Here is a 27,148-nt window from a genome sequence, read left to right as displayed (position 1 = left end):
CAGTGATTGAATTTCCCTTGCTTTACCTCACTATTCAACCTTCTTCTCCACTATGGATAGAGAGGACCTACTTTAGTAAACCCACTCACCTTTTCAGTTTTTACCAAGCCAAAACTAGGCAGGTCATACTGCTGTTTCCTCTCCAATAATACATCCATACTTCACAGCCCAATAGACCTACCTCCTCCAAACTGCTTTCTAAATGTACAGTTCTCAATTTCTTCTTTTGGATTTGTATAGCTTTTAAATTCACATTGTTTTAAATGTAACAAAACTACAGACTTCTAGATTTTCACAATAATCTAAGCATCCTACGAGGTACTTCCATTTCTACTAACTTGTTCTTATTTCAATAAATATCCTTAGTCTAGAGGCTATAACATACATAAAAGATTATGCGTTACCAGATTAAGGAACTTTCATCCTTCCTCAGACCAAGTCAGATAATAAAGCCTCTGGATCTAAGAAAATAACCAACTTTACCTGAAACATGTTATCATCTCTGCTGCTGCTACTCTGCTTAGAAGATGCCAGGGCTCTTGAAGTTTCACCAGTTTTTTGCTTCTTTACAGGTTTTTCTGGAGTAACTTGCTTTTTCCTCTTTAACTTGAAAGAAAAACATGAATATGATTGAAATTTGCACACTTAAGAATAAAACACATCTCGTTTGTGGACCAAAAAGGGGTATGTACAAGTGCAGTGAACCAAAAGTAACCTCACAGGGTAATCTGATCACAAATTCTTAACTGGGCAGATCTTGGTGGGTAGTTACACCCCAGGCATCTAACTTTGTAGTGTAAGGTTTATCTTTGCCTTAAGCCCTGTTCATTGTTTTTGTGCATCTAGGTTAACACACCTTTGAAATGCTTTTTTTCAGACCCCTGGAAAGATTACCCACCCTCAAGAGAACACATGGTCTAGTTAATGATCCTATAATCCAATCCCTGCCTTGCTTTCTCTCACCTTCATACAGTCTTCCTTATGTTCCCATCTTAATTCCAAATGTACAAAAGAAACTGCAAAACTGTTATTCTCCAGGGCACCTGAGGTCTTGCTTCCCAGCAATGTGATCACTTTGGCACAAATAAACTCAAAAATTCTCTACAGGTTTGGACGTTTCTTACGTTAACAGGTTCAAAAGATCCCATTACTTTTTAAGACTTAAAGAATCAAAAGTCTACATTTATTCATCAAGAAAAAAACAAATATACATGGGCAAGTTTCACTTGACAATACAACTTTGAAACTCACCTAGCACTGGTATGTAATAGTGTTTTCAAACTGTTTTCAGGAGCCCCAAAATACTTCAGGCATTAGAGTGCAATTAACCTGAGAGAGTTATTTTATAGACTAGGATCTCATATAAGGTTTCTTTGGGAGAAACAAAAAAAAGGGGGGGCGGTGAGGGGCGGGTAAAGGTAGCCTGCTGCTTTTTGAAACCACTGGCCTACTAAAGCTACAAAGGGGATATACTAATTAGGAAGAATACAACCAACTTATTCCATTCTAGGATATGATTATTTATGCTCTACCTATTCCAAAAGGGACTTAAACTGGCTTGAGGAATTTATGTGTAGGCAAAGCTAAGAAAGCTATTTTGTATTGGGAACTAGAAGCCAACAACTCAAGAACATCTTCATGACAAAAAAAAAATCACTGAAGATAAACAGCAATGTGTTAGACTAGCATTCTAAATCAAAACAATGTTTTAAAAGCAGCATTATTATAAATGCTTTTTATATAGCCTCATTCTCAAAATGAGCTAACAGCCCATGAAAACCAGTAGAGTTCCCAGCCCAAACAGTAGAGGGCAGTCATGTTCCTTAGTGGAAAGTATAAACTATTTTAATGTTTACTAAATTAGATGTAGCTAGATAAAATATAACGTACAGAAGTATATGAACAAAAATAATGTATTTAATGTAAGTACTCATAGGATTAATAGTACTATTTGGGACAAATAGCAAAAATTAACTCAGCTCAATAAGCAAAAGCAATTATTCTTTACGTCAGGGTCTGGATATTTCCTGTGTACTAACACACACCTAGCACATAAAAGCTCAATAAAAATTTGTTAAATGAACATATTCAAATGCTATATTGGGTTGAAGTAAAAAAATTAAGAATTCAAATACTATATTGGGTTGACGTAAAAAAATTAAGAAATTTCCTTCTCGAATACATGTTCTCGAAAGCCTTGCTTCAATCTTCCAGGTGATACTATATTCTGTATTTCCCTATCAAGATCCATCATCTCCAAGATTCTCCCATAAGGCCTCTTGTAACTAACACTGCCAACTAAGCTCAGAAACACAACTATGTAAGTTTCTAGGAGATAAAGGACAGTTCCGTGTGGAAGGAAGCCCTGGCTAAGTGTGAGGTGCGCAATTGTCAAAAATGGGTAATTTCCTATTAGCTTAGCTGGGTGTTGATTTAACCCAAAGGAAGGGGACCACAGTAAATAACATTCTAACTTAAAAGTACCACGCCTTCAAATATATGGTGATAGAAGAACTGACTCTGGGTGGTGAACACACAATGGGATTTATAGATGATGTAATACAGAATTGTACACCTGAAATCTATGTAACTTCACTAACAATTGTCACCCCAATAAATTTAAAAAAAAAAAAAAAAAAGAAGCTTCCGGTAAGAAGCTTCCAGTAAGAAGCTTCCAGGCAGAAGGAATCTATCAAAGTGCACAAAAATAAATGTGGAATTATGTAACATTGTAAAAAAAAAAAAAATGTACCAAGCCTACATTTTAAGTAACACTTGTGGGCTGGATAAACATTAATGGCTGAGAAGGCTGTCAAAAACGACCTCTGCATGCAGGGAGTTCAAGTAATTTGGATCAACTACTACACACAAAAGCCCTACCAATTAGGCAGATTTCTAAACAATGGCAAACGGAGGCTTTGGCCTAATTCTAATGCTACTCCCCTAGCGTCTAAGGCAGTGGTTCCACAGCTTCAGGGTCCTCAACAGACCCGTTAAGTCTAAAGATGTGCTCTAGTCTGATTTAGGTGCTAGAAGTGTGCATGTACATACACTCTAGGCATTTTAGTCAAGCAGTCCAGGGACCATTCACACTTTCAGAAACATCCATCCAGGCTCTCATTTAAAGATTCTGATATGCCTGCTCCCCTTCAGAACTACATATGGCAATATTGCTCAATTAAATATCACAGAAATGGTATTTCTGTGCACATGACGCAGTAATAGTCACCTTTTTGTCAACTTCACTGTCAGAATCGCTGCCAGAAGAGCTTGAAGAAACAAGTTCCTTTGATTTAGGCATTCTGAAAGAAAAATACATTATGTAGATAATTTACAATTGTTCTATTACCTTCAATTTAACTCTCCCCAATCAAAAATTTAAGAGGTTCCATGGTTCATTCTACCATTTGGTGGTACTGGAGTAGTTATACTGAGCACATGCTAGAATTCTGTTACACTCTAACCTATGCTCTTCCAAGTTGAAAATAACATGCAGAATAAAGTGTTCTGAACCCAGCAAGGAGAAAGAACTAAATGTCATACACATCTCACACTCCTACACCTCTTTCTCAAAACCAATGGGTCTTTTTATACTTCATTTTAGCGGGGTTAGATGTTTATGGGTAGGGCACAGTGCAAGAAGCAGCTGAGACCAATCACAGAAATACGAATAATTCCTCAGTACTGCTATTTTCTCACTGATGAGACCTAACATAAAATTATTCACTGCAGGAAATAACATTCACACAACACGAGGAACAGGTGCACTATACAGAGGTTGATATCTAGTTAAATTGCCACTATAATCCTATTTTTTCATATTTTATATACATTAATTTTCTTTGGCTTTTTGACCACGCCCTCAAATAACAAGTACTACTAATTCAGAGTTCACCGAGTTATACATAATTCACACTTCATTACATTTTACACTGATTTTCTACTCTGGAATACAACTAAAATTTGAAGATTCTTCTTATGGGAGAAACAAAACCTTTCCTCCAATCCCAACTGAGACTCTAGTTCCTTAGGTCCCCCCAGAGGTACACAGCCCAGCGCCTTCCTTTCAAGTGGATGTTTACTGAATGCCTGAGTGCAGCAAGTAAAGAGCCTTAGCATCTGCTTTTGCAGGGATTTTTTTTTTTAAAAGCCTAAATCCCAAACTTCAATTCCAAGGCATGCTGTACCTCTTTTCAAGGCACTTATAATAGGAGGTGGTAAAACACTTATTATCAAAGTATCTTAAGTTCTCTATCTCCCAAGATACTAAGTCATATTAATTTTTGTATGCCCCAAAGGGCCCAATATACACAAGACACAGTCTGTAAATATTTGAATAAAGGCAGGGGAAAAGATTTCATTTTCTCCTCAAAATAATCATAAATAATGTAGCACTTTAGACTAAACTTGTATTAGCGCTGACACTGCCTGTGTTCCACAATAGGAGGTCAAGGTTAAAAGAAGTGGGCCATCCCAATCCTAACCACTAAAATAAAAAATCCCAAACGATGCCCAACCACAGCCATGCTGATTTTAACTGGTAATTTCCTGATGAGAATAATAAATTTGGAATGGAGCAGCAATACTCATAAGCACTTTTTATACATTATTCCTGTTACTGCTCCATTTTACAACCTACTCTCCAAACCAATTTAGTAGTTTTAAATGCTACCTGCTAATAATGCCAAGAAACATTTTTTAAAGGTAATTAAATTGGACATAACCCATTTTTCACTTTGAAACAGTCAAGCATAACTATACCATCTGTTAATAAAAGCTGCCTGGGGGCCTAAGATCATTGCAAAGAACCACCTCCTTTTTAACACAAAAGTCCATTCAACAAGAAAACAAGATAATGGTAACTAAATCCAGATTCTGAACTTTTGACAAAAAACATATTTGTTTTCTTAATGGGCCTTTACTGTTTCCCCCCAAAAGAAGCACGCTTATAATTCAGACAAATGATGTTAAAAGCGCTAGTGTAGAATATATACAAAACGCACCTAAAAAACCGAATCTTGGATGACGGCGTGGGGGAGGTATCAGAAAAGACGAGGTGAAAATAAACTAGGATTAAAGGGCACGTGAATTCGGTACCACACGAGGGGTTTAACCAGCACCAAGACCGGGGAAGAGGGTCGTGCAGTGCCAGGAAGCCTGCTAGAAGCCAGGGGCTGGAAACGGTTAGGACTGGAGTGGGGGGAACACGTTGGTCCGAGGGGGCGTGGGAGGTGGCGAAGAGCGGAGGAGACCGTGTGGGAAGAGGAGGGACTAGCACCAAGCGCCATTTTCTTCTCTCGAAGCATTCGCTACCCCCAGCCAAACAGCCGTCCTCCACCCCCGAGCCCCCGCCGCCGCCCCCCGCCCCGCCCTCCTCCGCCCTCCCCCGCAGGGTTCGGCACTCGCTCCCCCAGAGCGCCTCCCCACCCAGGAGGCAGGGGTGGGGGACTCCAGCGAGGCCTTGCAGAGAAGCAGGCCCAGCACGCGCCCCCTCCCGGGCCCCGGCCGCCGCTGCATTGTCCCGGGGGCGCCCCGGCCCCCTCCCCGTGACTCCTCGCGCCCGGCCGCGCCCGCCGCCCGGGGCCGCCGCACCGGCAGCCCCGAGGCGGTTCCCAGGGCCCAGCATGTGGCGTGGAGGGGCCTGCAGCGCAAAGGATGCGGGGTCGGTGACGGAAGAAGGGATCGGAGACGGAGGAGGGGGTCCGGGGAGGCCGAGGCCGGTAAGGGGGAGGTCAGGCAGAGCCGCCATTTCCCGCGGCCGTTGCCCACGAGATGAGCGGAGGGCAGCTGGCAGCTCGCGGCCCAGCTGGGAGGGTGGGGGGTCGGCCGGATAGGGGTTTGTGGGGTGGGGGCGGGGTCCCGGGTACTCACGCTCCGTTCCTGCAGTCTAACAACCTAGTGCTCGCTCGCTCGCGACTGACAGACAACCGGACGTGACGGAAGTCAAGAGACGCCGGCTCCGCCCCCTCTGAAACACGTGATGGGGCGTGGCCTAGCCGCCGAAACCGACACCGAGACCCTTTCCAGAGCCTTAAAGGAACCGCCCCTCGTCCTGAACGGATGCCTCGAAAGTGAGATTTAGCAAAGATTGGGTCAGACCTGTGAGTGAATGAGGGAGTAAATAAAACATGAAGAGCAAGCATTGAGCTTTGCACTTATTCCATAAATGTTTCTTGTATTAAAGTGAAGTGTCCATGATGAAAAAGATCGACACTTCTGGCCTATTTAACCAGAAATGACCCCCACCCCCACTCTATTTGACTCTGGCTGGTAAAATCCAAAGGAAGGGACCTGAATGAAAAGAGACAGCCAAGCAGAGTAAATAGCAAGTGCAAAGGCCTTAAAATCCAGGTAAGTCTGAAGAACAGAAACCCATCAGATGTAGAACCCCATTGGAGACCAGGGGTTGCACACAGGTGGGGCCCATACATCAGCTCCCCAGGCTCAGTGCCAAGGCTGCCCAAGTTCTAAGAAGTGCTGGCTCTGCATTGCTGCAGAAGCCCAGTTCTGGCCTTTTTCCAAGATCCAAGACTATACTACTGCCTCTTCGTCCTCACCCATCACTACTGCTACTGATGTCTGTGCCCAGAGAAATGGATCTGAAAGCTGGGGGGGAGAGGGTTGTTTTTCCAAGATCACTATATAGGAAATAGTGCAAGTCTATGTAATTATCAAATGAAAGCTACCACTACAAATACTATAAAATTCCATGGAGAGCTGGACCTCTAGATTGGACTAGGGAGTACTTCAAAGAGGAGGACAACCTTAATTTTGACCTCGGGACATGCGAGAGAACATTTGGAGTGGTAAAAGAGAAAGACTCTGAGCTAGATGGGACCACAAAATGAGTAAGGCACATCAAAAGGCTATGAGTAGTCCATCCTATGGGTGTAGAGAGTTGGCACAGAGGAAGAGTAGGACATTCATCTGGAAAAGTAGAGTGAAGCCAAATAATAAAGAACCCCCTAAATGAGATCCAAAGCGTTTGAAATTTATCCCATGTGAAAAAGAGGAGAGTGGAAGGTAAAAGGGTTTTGAGCTAGGACAGTGAAATGTTTAGGAATATCCAAAGTGATATGAAGATTGGGTCAAAGGAAGAAAGCAGAGCTGGAAGCTGGGAACGCTGTAGAAGGGGTTGCTTTAATTGCCAAGGCAAGAAGTGATCAATTCCTAGAATACCAAAATGACTGTCATGTGGACTTAGTCCCAGCTGAGCTCTCTGTGCATAGCTGGGTCCACAGAAGGAGCACTATTAATAATAAAAAAAGAAAGCTCTGTTTCTAAACTTAAACTGACTGGGTGCAAGCAACTCTGCTTTGAGACCCATTCGCCTGCGTTGAATGCAGAGGGGGAGAGAACCGACCTTCCTTCTTTGTCTCTGATTATGGTACAGCTGTGGAATTGTGTGAGCTCAATGCACCTACCAAAAATAAACACCTAGGCTTCAATGTGCAGCAAGACAGGAGGCCTTACCCAGGAGAGGGAGGAGGCCACAAACCCCAGCAGAGCAACACTTGGTAAAAACAGTGCTTATCGGTAGCCATCAGCCCCAGGTCAATCTTGCTCCCTGCAGTAGGAGCAATGCATTCTCATGGCCGCCATAGCAGAGAACGTACGCGGTGCAGAATCCCAAAATATGAGGAGGAACAACAGATGGCAAAGTTGAAGTTGAATTATGTAGAAGCTCAGAATTGCAGGCCTGTGATGCCATGGAAGGCTAGGGGCGGGGAGGGGCCAGCTAGGAGGGGCAGTACAGGGGATGGGGGGAAAAGGCGGTAATAGTTGAGTCCCCCTTTATGGAGCAGTTAGACGCTCGGTTCCCATCCACCCCATCCTCAGGAGAAGGGAGTTACGTCCTCTCTGGAAAAATTGGAGGGGGGATGGTATATGTGAAGGAGTTGAAGGGCAAATAGAATACAGAAGACTGAGTCAAAATCTGAACACTAATGTGAAAGCATTCTTCCCCAGACTCTTACCCTTTCTAGCATTATTTGACTTGCAAAAGATTAAATGCACATAAAAATACAAATTAATTCCTTAAAAATTTTTTTCTGAAACTCTGAATCATAATGAAATCAAAATCACCAAAAAAACATACGCTGACACAGGCTGTCTCGGTCCTCCTGCACACCTCTGTCTCTCTGTCTCTCTGTCTCTCTGTCTCTCTTTCACACACACACACACACACACACACACACACACACACACACACCCTACCTAAAGAAATGGTTGGAAGGGCAAAAGTTTACTTCCATCTGCTTAGAATCTTTGCTGGGCCTCAGAATTAAACTCACATAAGACAAATAAAAAGGAGAAAAGCATACAAATTTATTCAATATAAGTTTTATGTACACCTGAAACTAATATAAAAAATTAATTAAAAAGAATTATCCAGACAAAAAAAAAAAGTTTTATGTGACACAGGAGCCCTCATAAGGCAATGAAGACCCAGAGAAGTGGCGAAACCTAAATGCTTTTATAAGAGGTTGAATGGGAGGTAGTTGTGGAAAAGTAAATAAATTATGTAGTGAGCTAAAGGAAGACAAGAATTATTTGAAGAAGGGCTATTTGTAAGGAATTCTTTCAGTCTCAACTTCCTGTCTTGATGATAAGAATGTTACTTTCTTTCTGGTACAGGAAAGACATCTTCCCTATCAGAGTTTTATCTCCTGATTTTTGGAGAGAAAAAGGGGAGGAGAGTCAGAGTGTCCTTTTACCTGCTGGAGTTTTTTAAGTGCCTTTAGCTCAAAAGTAATTTTGATATCAATGTTGAGGCCTATTATGAGGTGACGTGTTCTGATCTCCTTTAAAATCATGCTTATCATTCAAGGTCACCAAGCACACTTAAATGAATATAGTGTCCTTGGCATCTCATCCCTTGTCCCTTTAACAAAAGGTGTCATTAAGTTTCTGTGTCACTGAGGGAACTGGGCGGTATGCCTGTGTTAGGTTTGGGTTTCGTTTCTCTAAGCCTTTGAGGGAGAACTGTTAAGGAAGTGTAAATTTTAGAAGCAGGGAGATGTGATGCTTTGCATGCAAATTTAGTTGGCTCATGGTTCTTGGGTGGGGATACTTGGTGAAACTATTAGCAAATCCTCGATCATACGTGATTTTTATTTTTAAAAGAATAAATATAATTCACAATATCAACAAAAATAAACTTTTACATTTGACTGAAAGAGAAGGAAAAATTTTATTTACAGCAAAACAGTACTGCAGTTGCTTTTAAATATGAGTTGCTTTTTAAGTAGGAGGGAGGCGTATATCACATGCGTGTGTACAGGATGGGGTAGGGAATTGCTCCTTTTATAGGAAAATTTCTAGAGGGAATCTTTGGATGTTAAAGAACCCCACACCTGACTTCAGGCCTTGGTCTGGAAGAAATGGATGATACAAAAAGGAAGCTAAATAAATGAACTGAATTTGAAGTATCCATAGGTAAACCAGAAAGGGAGGCGGTTTGGGGAGCAAGGAGAAGAGAAAGATTGAGGGAAACAACTCAGTAACTAGAAAAGACCAAAGCTTGAGGAAGAGACAGCTAGTGAGAAATTCCTGGAATCCTGGCAGGGTTGCCAGGACTTTTAAGTGGTTCCCTCACAAGCATTTTGTTGTGAACATCCTCCATTACTCATTCCTTCTAAAACTTCACAGAAAAGTTTATTCAAGCAGCAGGATATTATTTTGAAATGTTACACAGTGTGGCTCCTGTTCCCAACAATTCCTGCTTTCTCACCCTTACCCTTTTCCCCACTCCCCATTTCCTCAGCTACAGCATTCCACAAGGAGAAGGAAGTTATAGTAATGCAAAGGGGTCAAATTCTTGGCTTTCAATTTGTGAAATATTAAGATTCCAGGAATAAATTATGGATTCAAAATAATATATAATTAGTCAAATCCTGTTCTTTCGGCTCTTACCCTACTTCTCCTCCCCAACCCCAACCCCCAGATAGACTACAGAAAGGGAGAGTCAAAGAGAAATGAGATGAGACTTCCCTTCAGGGTCTTGGAGAGGTAGTTCTGTTCCTGTCCCCAGACCAGCCCTGGGGGCAGATCCCTGGAGAATTTGGAGATCCATGAGCAAAGCAAACCAAGTGCCTTGCTTTCCAGTTGAGCAAGCCCTCGGAAGTCCTCTGTACCCCACAAGGTATGGGTAGAGATGTCTGTGTGGCACGTGAGGATAGCAGGCCTAAGGCAGCCTCATTGAATCCCAGGACTCTGCAGGTGCTCACTGGCCAAAGGTAGCACAGATGTGACCCTGACAACCAGGGCCTTGCAGTCAGGGCAAGGAGACCTCGCCAGCCATGATCTGAATAAAGTGGACAGAACAAAGGACATCTCAACAAATACCAGTATGAAGAAGGAAGTAGGACAAGAACCAGAAAAGATAAACTATTTTTCTTTCTTTCTTTCTTTTTTTTTATTTATTGGGAATGTTGGGGAACAGTATGTTTCTCCAGGGCCCATCAGCTCCAAGTCGTTGTCCTTCAATCTAGTTGTGGAGGGTGCAGCTCACTGGCCCCTGTGGGAATCGAACCGGCAACCTGTTGTTCAGAGCTTGTGTTCTAACCAGTGAAGACCAGCATGGGTAAATGGGGGAAAATAGGCTATCCCCCACTACCACCCTTGGTGCTCTGACACCATATAAGGCCACCCCACCCCTGCCCAGAATTTAGAAGGAGAGAAAGAGGGAAGGAGAGAAATCAGGAGTTTAACCTGAAATTGGCTAAGATGAAGTTTCTGCCACTAGTTGCCATGGTGATCGTTAAACACAAACTTAGAAAAATCCAGAAAGTCACATTTTTCCTGAACCTGAATTTGTAGCACCAGAGCCATACCTGTAACATACAAAAAGGAGGGAACAAGAATAAAGGAAGAGGAGCACTGCTGTATAGCAGGGATAGAGTGGGCACAGGGGGAGGTCAGTAGCCCTGGGCTTCGCATCCAAGCTAAAACAGGGAAGCAGACCACAGCTTGGAATGACTGGAACGTAACTCCCTCCAGAAAATTTTTGGAAAACTTAAGGAGAATGCTGGAGGTCCCGTGGCACGTGAAATGGTAGCAACAACCATTGCATTTGAATATGAAAGGATTTGGTGGCTCTGGATGGATAGAGGTCTTTAGGACACCTAGCATGGGACCATTTGAATCATACATGCAAAAGGAAAGACAAGTAGAAGGGAGCACTGGGCATCCTCCCAAGGCAGTGACCCTCCCAAGGAAGGGAGAGGTAAAATGTGATGGGGATGGTATACTCTTTCTCTAAGAGGAGACGCAGGATGCATTTATCTTCACAGGGTATGAGTTACATCCCTCGGACACAGTGAATGAGAAAAAGCTAAGGGTGAAAAAGTCATGTTTCACAGGCTTTGAAGAAAATGGGAAAAGTAGTTTTCTTTCTCCTTTCCCACCCTGCTATAAGTCTGGAGAGTTAGGCCTAAAGACAGAAAGGGAAGGAACCAGCAAGAATATTTTCCTGTTATTAGATGGACCTGACTTTAATGGGACATAACACCAGATCAAAAAGCCACCAGCAATCAAAAGCAAAGAGAGCAAAATTCCTCTGTCAGTAGCTGTGGGTAACGTTGGTCATCTGGAGACCAAAGTGGACAAATTGATATGAATGGAGGGGAGAGAGAAGCAAAGGCTGTATTTCCTCCCTAATGGAGAGAGCTATGACCTACTTACTAAAATTTTCTTCTATCAAACAAGCTGCTACAGGCCCTGTATTTATCTGCTGAAATTAGCTTTCATAGTACAACATTAAAAGGTTAATAATTTGCAATTCCTAAAATTAAATACTCCTTCTCACTCAAGTAATTATAAATAAACATAAATTATACGTAAGGGCCTATGCGATGAGTAACAGAAATATATTTAAGGAAGCGATCTAAATACAAACTGCTATGCATTTTTCCCCCGGGGTGACTTTGCTGAACTTTGTACTAGAGCTATTCTTAGATCCAACTTTCATCAGAAATGCTGTCACCTAGAAGAATGCATTTTATAATGGCAAAAATATACATTCCACTTTTGCTAGGTGAGTAGCATAACTCATCTTACTGTCCATACCTGACTTATTTAATGTTCTATAAAATAGTATAATTAGTTTCTAGTAAATATGGTATAACTGACATCCAAATGAGTGTTTTCCCCTTCAAAAGTCATCTTCTTGGAAGCTACATAATCCTCACGATGACTCTGACATTGATCAGTTAGCTTTTAGGACTCCGTTTTGATTATAGCTGTCAGAGCTTGAGGCGTGCTTTTTAAATGTCCCTAGTGACAGGAAAACTTCAGCTCTTGAGGTCAATTTCTATTTGTAAAGATCAAAAGAAATGGTAAGATTCATGATCAGGAATATGAGTAATTAAGATATTCATAAAATGATATTCCTATATGGATCACTAATTGGCCCTGGTGGCAATTTAAAAAAATGTTGAGTATAAATGTGGTATCAATGTTTGAACAAGTACATAACATACAAAGGAGACTACCATAAAGGACAGTCCTTCAGGTATCGTACTGCTTAGGTAAACTTTTTTAGAGTGCTCAATACTTAACATCCGTCCTATGTTGCTATGCCTGTGATAGTCAATGAAACCAATACGAAAATTCAATGCAAGTATTCTCCTCTTTAGCTGGTGCCCAATGCTAGGGTCTTCCTGCCTGGTTGACCATCAAACCCCTAGGGAGGCTGTCCAGAAACATAGCATGAGCTATATCAGCAACAGGTTAGGTATAGTGATTGAACAGACAGTCAATTACTGTCATGGTCTCTGCTGAAACAAGAACTCAATCCACCAACAGCCCTGCAAAGCTGGGGAACCAGAGACCACAGGGCTGAGTGATGCTGCATTGAGAAACTCAAGTAATTCAATCTGGAAATACCTCAGGATACTGGAGTTCAAGATAGCTATGCAGGATATTTGACTTTAGACCGTCACAGAAACCAACAGTTCAGGGTCAAGATGACAATGCCACTTTATCTCATTCAGAACTGTGGTCTTTTAGCATCACTGTATCTTCAGTAAACACATGTTATTCGAAAGCGATCGGCTTACTACTTCCAGTTTCAAAAATTTAACTATGATCAACGGACCAAGACGAGTGCGTAGATTCTGGTATTTCTGTTTTTTAAGAAGTCAACTTTTTAGTAACACCTTATGTGGACATCCTTGTCCCTCAGTGACTTCTGCTAGATTGTCAGGCCTCGACTGGAAAAATTAAATAGTTTTGTTCATTCATGGTAGCACTTAGGTTATTATTGACTTTGTGTCCTCAAATATGACAGTGGAAAGTTATGCAGAAGTAAGCAATCTAAGTCAGACTGGGACATAGAACCAAATAAGGAAAACATGAACCTAAACACAGAGGGACATAACAAGGTGAAGAAAACAGCACCATCATCTCTATTTTAATTATTTTGGATGAACAATTTTCTTCACTCTATTTAAAAGTCTAAGTGATTTAGAAATCATTAGTAAGTGATTTTTTTCAATTTAGTATCTAAAAGAACTGAAACTCGGGTGGATGGGCGCGAGCTCTGGGCAATGGGGCTGCTGGTTTGATTCCCACATGGGCCAGCAAGCTGCGCCTTTTACAACTAGAATGAAGTCAGTGAGCTGCCGCTCAGCTCCCAGGTGGCCAGATGGCTCAGTTGGTTGGAGCGCCAGCTCTCAACCACAAGGTTACCTCGACTTCCTTGTCGGATGGTGGGCTGTGCCCCCTGCAACTAACAATGGCAACTGGACCTGGAGCTGAGATGTGCCCTCCACAACTAAGATTGAAAGGGCAACAACTTGACTTGGAAAAGTCCCGGAAGTACACACTGTTCCCCAATAAAGTCCTGTTCCCCTTCCCCAAAAAAATCTTTAAAAAAAAAAAAAAACTGAAACTTTTAGAATTGTTAAATGAATTCCTCAACAATACTTTCTTCTACCCTGCTTTTTCACTTTTCTGCCTTTCCTTGATTTTAGCTGTTGCTTAAAAGAAACTTCTAGAGACCCCCTGACCACATTAGATTCTGCTAAAATATATCCTCAGATTACTCATTCCTTTGCTCTGAAGATCTGGATCTTTTTTTTTTAATGAAGTACTTCTTCTACGAGTTTGAACAGTTCTTCTCCAGGAGAGTTTTCTAATAAAACTTGTCCATTTTAAACACTCTATACAAATTCATATTTCTTAGGTTATTTTTGCAAATTCATTAATTCTTTAATATTCTGATCTGAGGCTTACCTATAAATTAGGAGCCCTAATTCAAAAGTACAAATGTCTTTGTGTCAACTCTACATAGAGAGTGGAAATTTCTTCATCATAAAAAAATATCAAAGACTTGTTGCTCTATAAAGCAGAACCCTAGATGTGCAGAGAAGATCATATTTTATTGTGTTCTGAGGGAGAAAGGAGGTGAAACCAGGAAGTGTGTCTCAACAGTGATTCTTCAAGAGTTCTTTGTGAAGAGACACAGAGAATGAATAGCTGGTCCTTCTTTGGGCCCTCTGGTGCCAAATCTAGTAGGTATTAACCCCTTTGATCTAGAAAAATCAATCACTAATAAACTTAGTGAGTACCTACTGTGTGCAAGTCACAGAACTTGACTCTAGAAACAGAGAAATCAGACGCATCATCTATAAAGCACCTACTATATGCCAGGCACTTTGCACATGTTACCCATTCAGTGTTCACATCACCTCCGGGAGGATGCTATTTTACCCCCTTATACAAAGAAAGAAACTGCAGCCAGGTTGGCAAAGGGGAGTTACCCAAATTAGTGGGTTGAATTGTGTCCCCCCATAAAGGTTTTTCAAATCCCAACCCCCAGTACCTGTGAATGAATCCTCATTTGGAAGTAGGATATTTGCTCATGTAATCAAGTTAAGATAAGATCATACTAAATTAGGATGGGCTCTAAATCCAATAACTGGTATCTTTATTAAAGAAAGGAAAGGGAGATTTGGGTACAGAGATACAGAGACTGGGGCAGATATTGGAACGAAGGGTCTACAAGCCAAGGAATACCAAGGATTGCTAGACATCACCAGAAGCTAGAAAGGATTCTTCCCTGAAGAAGGGAGCATGACCTTGCCAACACCTGGATTTTGGACATCTAGACTCCAGAACCATGAGAGAATAAATTTCTGTTGTTTTAAGCCACCTGTTCTGTTGCTTTGTGGTCATTTGGTTATGGCAGCCTGAGGACCCAAAAACACCAGCGACACACAGCTGGTGAGCAGTAGTGCTGGAGTTTGATCTTTATTGTCTGCCTCCCAAATATCAAACATAACACAGAGTCCATGCTATCAAAGAAAGTTTTTGTTGCCACCTGATTTCAAAACCTATTCATGGCTGCTCCAGATTTCATAAGCTAAGTAGAAATACTGAGCTGACTGGATTCAAGGTGAGGGTTACCAGTGCCCAAACTCTGCGTTATTTAGTCATTCAGAGAATTGATACATGAGGAGCTGTATAGAGTGACAGAAAGAATGCTAAAAAGCTGAGTCCAGAGACCAACAGTGATACTGACCAGAATAGCGTTAGCACAAGTCATTTCATCTCTCTCGGTCTCAATTTCCTTCTCCATCAGAGATCAGAGTAAATACTCCATGTGATTCCATACAACTAACTATATAACCAGTTGGCTGGACCCCACTATGGGCTGTTTTTATTTTCACTTTGTTTGGAATTTTTATTTTGATTGTTTGTTTTGTTGTTGTTGTCATTGTTATTTTTTAATGTTTTGCCAGTGGATTGGTCACATCCACATTTAAAGGTCTCTTTCTTTTATCGTCCATTCTCAGGCATCAGGAGTTAAAATAAGGGAACTATTTTCATTTCATTGCAGTGCACAATATTTCTTGCTTCTTCTGAGTTGACAGCAGCTCACACTTTTAAGGAAGGACCCAAGCTGGAACGACACCTTTGTTAGCCACAGCAGGTGCAAAAGAGAACTGGGCTGTTTTTAAATAAGAGCAATGAACCATCTCCAAAATAAGTATAGTACACGATTAACCTTTTGAAACCATCCACCGTGTAGAGTAACGAAAATACAAAATTGCGTTGTTTTCCAGGATGACCTTTCTTTAAGAATGAAAAGTAGGCAAAAATGCATCTGCTTCTACAGCTGTGACTCTGAACAGAATCAGGCAAACTCCCACAGTGACACATCCTGTCCAATCCGACAGGTGTAGGAAGTAGGCATTCTTAGTCAAGAAAAAGAACTACGCTATTTTCACTTTGACTTGCCCTTCTTTGTGTGTGCCCCAAACAGTGCTATTTATAAAAGGTTTTGAAATAAAAGATTAATACTATTGAGGAGCTTTCAAGGCACCCTCCTAAACACTGGTTCAGTTTCCTCTCTTGCCGCCTCCTGAGCTGCAGTGACTGCCAACGGGGAGAGGAAGAAGGTCATTGCATGTGAGAAGAATGTGGAAATTGGAGCCCTTGCTTCCAATCTCCCCTGTGAATTCTCTCCCAGAGGTGGAGGTGGAGATCCCCTCAGCCTCACAATAGCTTCCTGGTGTCTTTTTAAATGCACACCCAAGAATGCTATCAACGTTATTGTTGTTGTTGTCTTTTTATTATTGTGGTGTTAGAGAATCTGATTTCCTGAGTTTAATGTGGGATATCTGTGATTATATACACACACACACACACACACACATTAAATTAGGTGAACAATTGTTGGATAAACAAGGAATGTTTCTTTAAGTTTACAGGAAATGCCAATAAAATTAATAACTACTAAGTAAGTCCTCTGAGGCAGATACTTTCAGCCATTTTGAGACAAAGATTATTCATTCCAAAGATAATTAAAGTGACTGCTAATTGGTTAGAGGTTTCTTTTGGAGATAATAAAAATGTTCTGGAATTAGTGATGATGGCTGCACAATTTTGTGAACATACTAAAACCCACTGAATTGTACTTTTAAAGGGTGAGTCTTACGGTATGGGAATTATATCTCAATTTTTAAAAAGATAGTTCAAGAGTGGCTAGTATATGCCAGAGATCCTGTGCTAAGCACTGGATTAAAAAAAAAAAAAAGCTAACCTTTTTGAGCCTCCTACTAAGTGTCAGATCCTATGCTTAATCCTTTGTATTCATTCTCTTATTTAATCCGTATAACCTCCCTAGCGGGAGGAAGTATTGGTACCCCATTTTATAGCTGAAGAAATGAATTTAGAGAGTCTTTTGCTTAAAGCCACAGAAAATTTTGTATTCCACATAAAATTAGGTGGAATCATATGAAACTGCCATTTTGTAGGCTACTTTTGTGTTCAAATGTTAATTTCTTACTGCTCAATCTAATAAGTAGCTAGATCTGCCCAAGTTCTTAATTACACACCTCAGAAAACCACTCTAGTAAGATTAGGCAGTAAAGACTTACAACGTGGTAAGGGCCTAGTTCCCTGAATGAAATGAGTACCAGAAGGGGCTTTGTATGAACAAGAAGTAAGCTTCTATTGTCTGAAGCCATAAAGATTTTGAGTTTCATGTGTTACAGCACCTAACACCACTTAACCTGACTAATAGACCAGGGCTATTAGACTCCACAGCCTATGATCCTACCCACTGGTAATTTGCCTTTTTCAAGCTGTTTAGGACCTGGTGATAGATACACGTACAATGTACTAGAATACTAGAATCAAAGACAGAAATGGATGAGTTCAAATGTTGAACAAATAATGAACGATAGGGTTAACGAAACAGAGAACACAAAAAATAGTGGTTAACCAAATAAGGGGCATATTCTTCTCACAAAACAAGGAGCCCGGAGGTATGAAGACCAGGTCTGGAACACCGACTCCATGATTCTGTTAGGGGTCCAAGATATGTCTACCTTTCCACTTCACAATCCCTAGCATATCTCATTCTGAGAGGAAAGGGTAAGTCAAAGGACAAAGGGGCAAAAGTCAACCTGCTTTTTAAGAGCTTTCTCTGAAGTCCTTCCAAGAAATGACCACCTGGCAAGAACTGTCAGTGGCTGCCTGTAGGTTCAAAGGAGACTGTAAATGTGATTATTCTTAAGATGGTCACATTTACCACCCTATAGAAAATTAGAATTCTGTTAGTAATGAAAAGTGGGAAATGGCTGTTAGGAAGACAACTGACACCCTCTGCCTCATATAGGAAGAGAGTTCAAAAGCCTGGATAGACAAAATATTGGCAAATGTCTACTAAAGGGGTCAGCCAGAATTTGAATCCAGGTTTAATTGCTCCAGAGCCAGTACTCTTAACCCCTGCTTATGCTGACTCCTTCACGGAATATACAGTCCAGAAAAGCAGGTGCACTCTTTACTGTAATAGAAGGATAGTGTAATCATTTCTTATGGTTGTTATAACAAATTACCACAAACTTGGTGGCTTAAAGCAACACAGATTTATTCTCTCACAGTTCTGGAGGCCGAAAGTCTGAAATCAATTTCACTGAGCTAAAGTCAAGGTGTGAGCAGGGCGGTTTCCTCCTGGAGGCTCTGAGGGGAGAATCTGTTTCCTTGCTGTCCTTGCCCTGGAGCTTCTGGAGGCTGCCTACATTCTTTGTCTCATGACCCCTTCCTCGAATCACTTCAACCACTTACTTCCATCATCAATCTCCTATTTCTGTAGTCAGATTACTCTCTGCCTCCCTCTTATAACGACACTTGTGGTCATATTTAGAGCCCATCTGGATTATCCAGAATAACTTCCCCATCTCAACATTCTTCACTTAGTCGTATCTACAAAGTCCCTTTTGCCATGTTAGGTAAAATGCATAGTTTCCAGGGATTAAAACATGGATATCTTTGGTGGCCGCTATTTAGCCTAAACAAAAAGTAAGTTAGAAATTGATAAGTGCAAGAAAAAAAAATAGATAGCAACATTGGCAAGTGCTTTGAATAAGGAACAAACTGAGAACCATAGGGATTCGGAAGGTCAAATGAGAAATACTGCTTAGGTAGTCAGAAAGAGGAGTATAAATGATTTGGAAATGGAAAGATAATACAGACATCTTACGGAACCAAGTAAAATAATCCTGGACTAAGAATAGGCCGGGTCAGAGCTCCAAGGAAGAATTTGAGCCCAAGAGACCTTGTTAGGTTTATCTCCAAAGCTGGACAAAAGGGGATTCAAGATCACTCACAAGCCTGAGGATGTCTGCATATAAGTGTTTGGTATCCTTTCATGTCCTTTCCAACTACATAAGGCAACTCCAGCCCCTCACAAATGTTGGGGAACATCAGGGCCAGGATTATGGTGAGGCAAGAGGAGTACCTGGGACGCTCTTGGGTTGGTGCCATACTGACCCTGAACTTGCAGAACCCTGAGAATTATACGCTCTAAGCACCTCACTTTCTCCTACCCAAGTCCACATGGCTTGGGGGGCTTCTAGATAAGCAAGATTTGTTTAGGCCTTGGGGAGTACACCAAGTCCCAAGCAATGTCAAGAAAGACATTTTAAGCTGTATGCTTTATCAGCATTTCTCCTATCATGACCCTTTGCAGATACCTTAATTTCTGAGTCTAAACAATTGTGAGGAAGTAAGCGTCCCTCACCCAGGGAAGACCCCAAACAAAAGGTGAATGTCTCCTGCCATTTGTTTTAGGCTAACTTCCCTCAAAGTTCAATTGCCTTAAAAAATGTCAGAGGAGGCCCCAGCCGGGTGGATTCTTCCCTGCACTGGGACCTGCTGGACCTCAAGCAGGTCTCTTTGAGGACCAACGGAGGCATGTAGACGCTGGGCCGCTCCCGCCCCCACGTGACCTTGAGCCTGTGGACTGCCTGTGCTCAGCTCATTTGTTGATTTGGTGGTAAAACAAAGCAAGTTACAAAAGAAATAAAAGCTAAGGGTATCAAAGTCTAAACAGGAGTGTTTGTTTTTATTACTTTTAAAAACATGTAATGTCTCCTGAGAAAGCCATCCTAGAGAAAGGAGACAAAGGTCCAAAAATGCAGGAGAAAAAAGAAGCCAGGGAATGTTTGATAATTACACTCTAAGCTTGTGTTTCACACAAAAGGTGGAAAGAAGGCTAAGCTAAAGGAATGCTGATTTGCTCTTGGGCAGGGTTTCTCAACCTTGGCACTGTTTATCAGCAGCCACAACTAATAATCTCTTTAAATTTATAATTCAGGGAATTTCAATGAAAATCATCAGATAGGCAATAATTTTTTAAGTGCTAGGCTTCATATATATCTGTATGTTTATCTATCTATCTATCTATCTATCTATCTATCTATCTATCTATCTATCTGTCTGTCTGTCTATAATTGTATTTGATACAGCTACCCAGGAGTTGGTATAAGAGTTGATACCTGGAGTTAGTTTTCTCTAGGTACTAAGATAACAGTAAAACGGATGGTGTTGGCATAGCTTCAGGCGCTTCGACACATGTCATCTCACTGGTACTCACAACAAGGTGGGAAAGTGATTAGTGCCATTTCTTGTGTAGTTGGTGTCCACGATGGCCACAAGGATATTAGGCCCTCAACTACCTCTGTCACCAGAGAGGACGTGCAGGTTTCCTGGAAAGAAATCATCTGTCAGGACCATCCCTCTCTCCAGGAGCCACACCCTGTTTTTTAATGTATTTGTGTTGCTTAAAAAGAGGCCCAAGCTGACAGTGCCACCTTCACCCCCGACTCCTGCCCTGTCCCCTCCCTACTAGTTCTGCCTGCAGCTGCTGCACTGCAGCTTTCTCCTCCCAGCACATCAATTTAAATTGCTTCAAGCCAGCTTCTGAGTGTCTCCCCTGCAGTCTTTTGTACAGCTGGCTGGGTGATGAGCTCTGGCATAGAACAGAGATGTACCATCATTGCTTTGACTATCTTCCCCATGAAAAGCCTGGGGAAGTGGGGAGGCTGGTATCTTGCAGATTCCCCACAAGAGAGGGAAAAACAAACAGCAGCAAAAGGATGAATAGACAGAAAGCTACAATGGGGAAAAAGAACACCGTTTAAAAAAAAAAAAAAAGTCCTTTCAAGGCAGGCTGCTGTAAAAATGCCTGGTGCTGGTGAAACCAGGCTGTTAGTGTGCATTTTATTTCCTTCCATGCCTCCTGTTGTCTGAGCGTGAGGTCACCCCCACTGGCTGTAAATATCCACCCTAACTTCAAATTATAGGAGCACAAAGACTATATATCGTTGGACTTGAGGATAGTTGTATTAGTCAGGGTTGTTCAAAGGAAACAGAATCAATACGGTGTGGGGGAGGGGGTGCAGGGAGAAAGGGAAAAGGGAAAGAGAAATTTTTAAGAACTGACTCACAGGATTGTGGGGGCTGGCAAATCTGCAAGGCAGGCTGGAAATCCAGGGAAGCGCTGATGTTGCAGTGTTGAGATGGCAGATTGCAGGCAGAATTCCCTCTTCCTTGGGGATATTCTGTCTTTGCTCTTAGGCCTTTGACTGATTGGAAGAGGCTCGCCCACATTATAGAGAGTAATCTGCTTTACTCAAAGTCTACTCATTTAAATGTTAATCACATCTAAAAAATGCCTTCACAGCAACATCCAGACTCGTGTTTGACCTAGCCATAGCCTAGCCAGATTAACACATAAAACTGACCTTCACTGGAGTCCTAAAATCCTACCTTGGGGAATAGGACTGGATTCAATAGGACTTGAATCAGAGCTGAATTGAATCAGAGTTCTATAGAACTTGAATCAGAGCTGTGGTATAGGCAACTGACTCTAAGGAGCCCCCCTGCAATGGTCTTGACTTAGGCATCCCCTGGATAAATGGCAGGCTCTGTCTTCCACATGCCTTCTCCACTCCCGTCTTGTTCAAGCCTGCTCTGAAACTTTCCAGTTTCCTTCCCAAGTGATCATAATACCTGCACACTTCTGCTACATGAAGGCTTGCTGGTATTTGTCACTAGTTAAACATCAGGAGGGTAAGCTAGACTAGATAAGCACTCACCTAGCACAATATGCCAGATGTCCATTAAGAATGAATGAATGCCACCTCACACCCACTGGGACAGCTACTATAAAAGAAAAAAAGGAAATAACAATTGTGAGCAAGAATGTAGGAGAAATTAGAACCCTTGTGCACTGTCAGTGGAAATTTAAAATGGTAAAGCTGCTGTGGAAAACAGTATGGCAGTTCCTCAAAACATTAAAAATAGAATTACTGTATACCCAAAGAAACTGAAAACAAAGACTCAGATATTTGTACTTCCATGTTTATAGCAGCATTAAACACGATTGTGAAGAGGTGGAAGCTACCTCTGCCCATAGACAAATGAATGGATATCCAAAATGTGATCTATACATACAATGAAAGGATTAAAAAGAAAGGAAATTCAGACATATGCTACAACATAGATGAAACTGGAGGACATTATGCTAAGAGAAGCAAGGCAGACACAACAAGACAAATACTTATATGATTCCACTTCTTGAGGTCCCTAAAGGAGCCAGATTCATAGAGATAGAAAGTCGAAGGGTGGTTGCCAGAGGCTGGGGGGAATGAGGACTTGTTTAATGCATGTAGATCTTCTGTTTTGCAAGATGACACAAGTTTGGAGTTTGGTTGCACAACAATGTGGATGTACGTAACACTGCTGAATTATACACTTAAAAATAGTTAAGACAGTAAATTTTATGTTATATGTATTTTACCACAGTTTAAATTTGTTTTTTCAATGATGTATGTAGATATATTCAACATGAATGAACCTTGAAAACATTAGACTAAGTGAAAGGAGCCAGTAACAAAAGACCACATATTGTGTGATTCTGTTTATATGAAATATCCAGAAGAGGCAAATCCATAGACAGAAAGTAGATAGGTTGGGAGAGAAAGGGGAATTGGGCATGACTGCTAATAGACACAAGGTTTCTTTTGGGGGGGATGAAAATATTCTAAAATTAGATAGGAATGCTAACTCTGTGAATACACTAAAAACTACGAAATTGTACACTTTAAAAGAATGACTTTTATGGTATATGAATTATATCTCAATAAGCTCTTATAAAAAAATAAATGAATGAATGAATAAGGTTCTAATTATATCTAGATCCTTGGGATCACTTTAATTCAGTGTCAATCCCAGCAGAAGAGAGGTTTGTCATGAATAATTTGGATCAGAAATAAGGGTAGCAAGAGGTTCAAATAGGTACTCCTGGCGAACCTCAGCCTCAGAGTCCCAGCAGGTTTGGAGATCTGTTGGCTAATGGCCTGGTAAGGGCTGCCAGAAGCTTTAGACTCATCTCCCTGGAGCCACTAGCTTGTCAAACTATGGAGTCTCTTCAGGGCACTAAGATTAGAGAGAGTACATCTATTCCCCAGAAATGCCCTGTTTACTACTTGCCATTATAATGATGTAATTGCATGCTACTCATTGATAAAGTGCAAAAACAATCACTAGAGAGTATAAACAAACAGCTGGTGAGCAACCTCCTTGTAAAATGCTAAAAGCAAACTTCAAAAATATTTTTTTCATCACTTTTGCCTAACTGATGCAGTAATCCCAAGCGTGCGGCAGAGCATAGGTGGCAGCTCAGAAACGACAGTGACACATTCTATAAAATGGCTTATTGTCAGAACCACACACAGGAGAAAACCCAAAGGCAACAGTGAACCAGAAAGTGGAATAACAATTCAGTGGCTGGTCTTCATTCCCATCACTGATCCAGACTTTTCATGCTTAAAAACACCTTCTGTCCCACTAGTGCATTTTCATACAGCATGTAAATTGCAAGTTGCTTCTCCCAAAAAGACTCTCCTCACCCACCCAATGGGAGCCTGGAAGGCTCCTTGTTCAAGGAGCTCTACTGATCAAGACCTGTGTACTTGTTGTCTGCTGGGCTAATGTAAGGGTTATGTGTAGTCCCCAAGACCGAGTAACCTGCACGGCTCTATTTTGGCACTGAATTTCTAACAACCTGAAGCGGCTTCTAGAACTGGGACTTTGAAATACAACAAAATGAAGTAAGTACTTAAAAATTAACAAACCATCCCTATGCCTGAAATATAAACACAGGTAAACAATCAACGTAGGCCAAGAAATAATCACTATTGTAAATACAGCAGGTGTAGTTTTATTAATTGCCAGTCCCTCTTTCCTGAGAAGTGGATAAATTCTTCAAGCCCCAGCACAGAAAGGCAGCCTTGGGCCTGACCAGGTTTGTCATCTGAACCCTGAGTCCCCGTTTTCAGCCTTTGGTGGGTTCTAGCTGAGGCGCAACAGGTTCTGATGATGGCTTTATTCTCTGTGGTTGCACCTTTTTTTTTTTCCTAAAAAAACTTCTTTCTTTTTCTAAAAAAAAAAACAAAACAAAATTTAATTGAGATATAATTTACATACTATAAAATTCACCCTTTTAAAGTGTACGATTCAGTGGGTTTTAGTAATCCTAAAATTGTGCAGCTATCACTCCTATTTAATTTCAGAATGTTTCATCACCCCAAAATGAAGCCTCAGATCCATTAGCAGTCACATCCATCTCCTCTTTCCCCCAGTCCCTGGATACCACTAATCTTCTTTCTGTGCCTATAGAATTTCTTATTCTGAACATTTCATATAAATGGAATCATACCATACGTGTTCTTTTGGGACTGGCTTATTTCACTTTGTATAATGTTTTCAAGGTTCATTTATCTTGTTGCACCTATCAGTATTCATTCCTTTTACGACTGAATAATAGTCCACTGTTTGGCTATATTATATTTTGTTTACACATTCATCACTCGATGAACGTTTTGGTTGTTTCCGTTTTCAGCTATTATGAACAGTGCTGCTGGAAACGTTGGTGTGCAGGTTTTTGCATAAACACGTGTCTTCCTTAGTTTTGGGTCTACGCATGGAGTGGACTTGATGCGTCATATGGTGACACTATATTTAAGTTTTTTGAAGAACTCGCAGGCTGTTTCCCACCGCAGCTGCATCATTTTACACCTGTAGTCACTCCTTGCTATGGCTGGGCCTTTTCTTGGCCTCTGTATTTTGTGCTCCTCGTTATACCGCCTGATCAACAGATCCCTCTTGTAAAATTCTTCTTGTTTCCTCCTCCTACTTGCCCTCTTACTTAAGTAAGCTGCCTCCAAGCAAAGAGAAGGAAAAGAGACTGCAAATGAAGTGAGAGCCAGCTGTCTGCCAAGCCCTGTACTCCATACTCTGTGTGTCTGGTTCTTCTGTTACTCACAATGTGACCCTGCGGGATCTGCACCTTATCAACCAGGAAACAGAAAGGTCTGTGCTGTTTTGTCTGCTCCAAACTGCTTCCCAGCCCCCACAGAGTGGTTCTCAAACTATGCACCCAGAACCCAACAGTGCTTCAGGGGTTCGGCAAAAAACAGCATTTTCTACCAAACAATAAAATGTTAAATTCCTGAAAAATCCCCTCCTTATTTTTGTCTATTTCATATCTTGTCGCTCTAGGAAGACCTTGTCAGACTTATTCATGACTGTTTGGCCAGGGCTTAGAACCATGCATGGCATCTAACGGTTGTTCAATAAGTATTTATCTAGTGAATACATTTTTCTGTTAAAATTTGGCAAATCATGTGCGAAGGCATTGGTTTCCAAACCTGACTGTATGTCCAAAAGCACACAAAGAGCATATTTTAAACTATAGTTCACTAGGCCCTGCTGAGTCACCCTCTCTGGGTGGGCATGGAAATCATTGTTATTAAATGTTCCAGGTGACACTGATGGAGCTTTCTGCAGTCCCTGCTTTGGGTGGGCTCTCACCCCAGTCCGGAACCACAGATCACCAACCATATGATCAGGGATTTCTTTCTAGATCCATTGTCATTTCAGTCCACTGATCACTGGTGGCTTCACTCCAACCATTAGATCTTTCAATGTGACTGATGATTCTCCATGTCTGGAGACCGCCACAGGTCTGGCTTTCTCTATACCTGTAGTTTAGACCTGCTTTATTATTATTCACTAACAAAAATTAAAGCCACGCTAGTTTCAACATCAAAAGTTCTCCAGGCTGCAGAAAAGAATCTCACCACTTCTTAAAAGTCTGTAACTCTCCATGCCACTCCCCAGGGACTTGAGGGATAAACACATGTGACAAAAGCAAGTTTGGGTTTTCCCTTTGCCTTCACCTATCAGAAAGCGGCAGGAGTTCCCACAGGCTCAGTTCTTCTTTCAAAGTCAAGACTTGTGTAGGAAGTTATAATGTTTTTCCTCACTGACGGTGGACTGAAAGAGAAAAAAGAACTCCTGACTCACCTTTATTTGCTTACTCAAGTTTCACTTCCCCTTTTCACCCAGGAGGAAGGACTTTACCTAGAATCTCCATAACCACTGGGTTATGGAGGGTGTAGCAATCTCCAACCCAGTCCAAGCAAGCCACTGGCACCAGGGACTTGAAAAGTCTTGAGCAGGCTTCCCTTCTGCAGAGGATGTCAACATAGACTCCTTAGCACTTTGCCACTCAAAGTGTGCTCCTCCAACCAGCAGCAGGCCTTGGCAGCACCGGAACATTTGTTAGAAACGCAGAGTCTCAGGTCCCACCACCCAACTGAACAAGACCCCATGTGATTTAAATGCACATCCAAGGGCTCTGAACCAGCTTGGGAACAAGCACAACACAATATTAAAACTGGGTAGATGATTTGGCTAAGGCTGGAACTAAGATATGCTCAAGCTTTAGAGCACATAAGAATTGCCTGGAAATTGCATCTGCTTTCACGCTTGTAGTTATCATTGCCAAAAAAAAACTCATATTAAAAGAACAAACAGGCTCTAATGATGAAGATGAGTCGAGCGAAGAAAACCTGTATGTATTATGTGAATGATGTAGTATATGGATCATTTAATCACATCGTCTATGATTGTGAAGCTCCTTCTGCAGACGAGGCCCAAACCAGGTGAGAAGTATTGTTCATCCAGCACATGGGGACCACATGTGATAGCCTGCATCCCGTTGTTGAGTACTGTGGCTTGCCCAAGATACATGTGGGAGACAGGACACTCTTTGAAAACCTGGCTACTTACATTGTTGCTGCCTCTTCTACTTTTAGTGGATTCCAGAGGCTGACTATCTACTATGTGACGTCAGGGCTGATGTGACAACTGATGCAGCAAATCCGGAACCATGACTTCCAACCCAAAGTGGAGGAGCAGGTGTCAGCACTCCGTGTGTGTCTCATGGGAGAGTGGGATGAAATGCCGTCCTGCAGCCTGTGCTTCAGCTAGTATCATTGTGTAG

The 27,148-nt window shown here is 41.6% G+C and overlaps 1 protein-coding gene and 1 pseudogene across 1 annotated transcript in view; one reads left to right on the top strand and one right to left on the bottom strand.

Moving 5' to 3' along the window:
- The window catches only part of SUB1 (SUB1 regulator of transcription), a 17,761-nt gene extending 11,773 nt beyond the window's left edge, over nt 1-5,988 (bottom strand). Inside the window, exons 1-3 of the mRNA XM_033110968.1 lie at nt 5,872-5,988; nt 3,230-3,302; nt 484-606 (exon numbers count right to left, since the gene is read on the bottom strand). Of these exons, the coding sequence (XP_032966859.1) occupies nt 484-606; nt 3,230-3,301 (195 nt within the window). The 5' untranslated portion in view covers nt 3,302; nt 5,872-5,988. The remainder of the gene's footprint in view (nt 1-483; nt 607-3,229; nt 3,303-5,871) is intronic.
- LOC117025125 (ornithine decarboxylase-like) lies at nt 5,981-27,148 on the top strand (annotated as a pseudogene).

The sequence above is a fragment of the Rhinolophus ferrumequinum genome, chromosome 7 (assembly GCF_004115265.2).
Source record: "Rhinolophus ferrumequinum isolate MPI-CBG mRhiFer1 chromosome 7, mRhiFer1_v1.p, whole genome shotgun sequence".
NCBI classification, from domain to species: Eukaryota; Metazoa; Chordata; class Mammalia; order Chiroptera; family Rhinolophidae; genus Rhinolophus; species Rhinolophus ferrumequinum.
The sequence above is the reverse complement of the archived record's forward strand: the minus strand, read 5'-3'. Positions and strand labels throughout refer to the sequence as shown.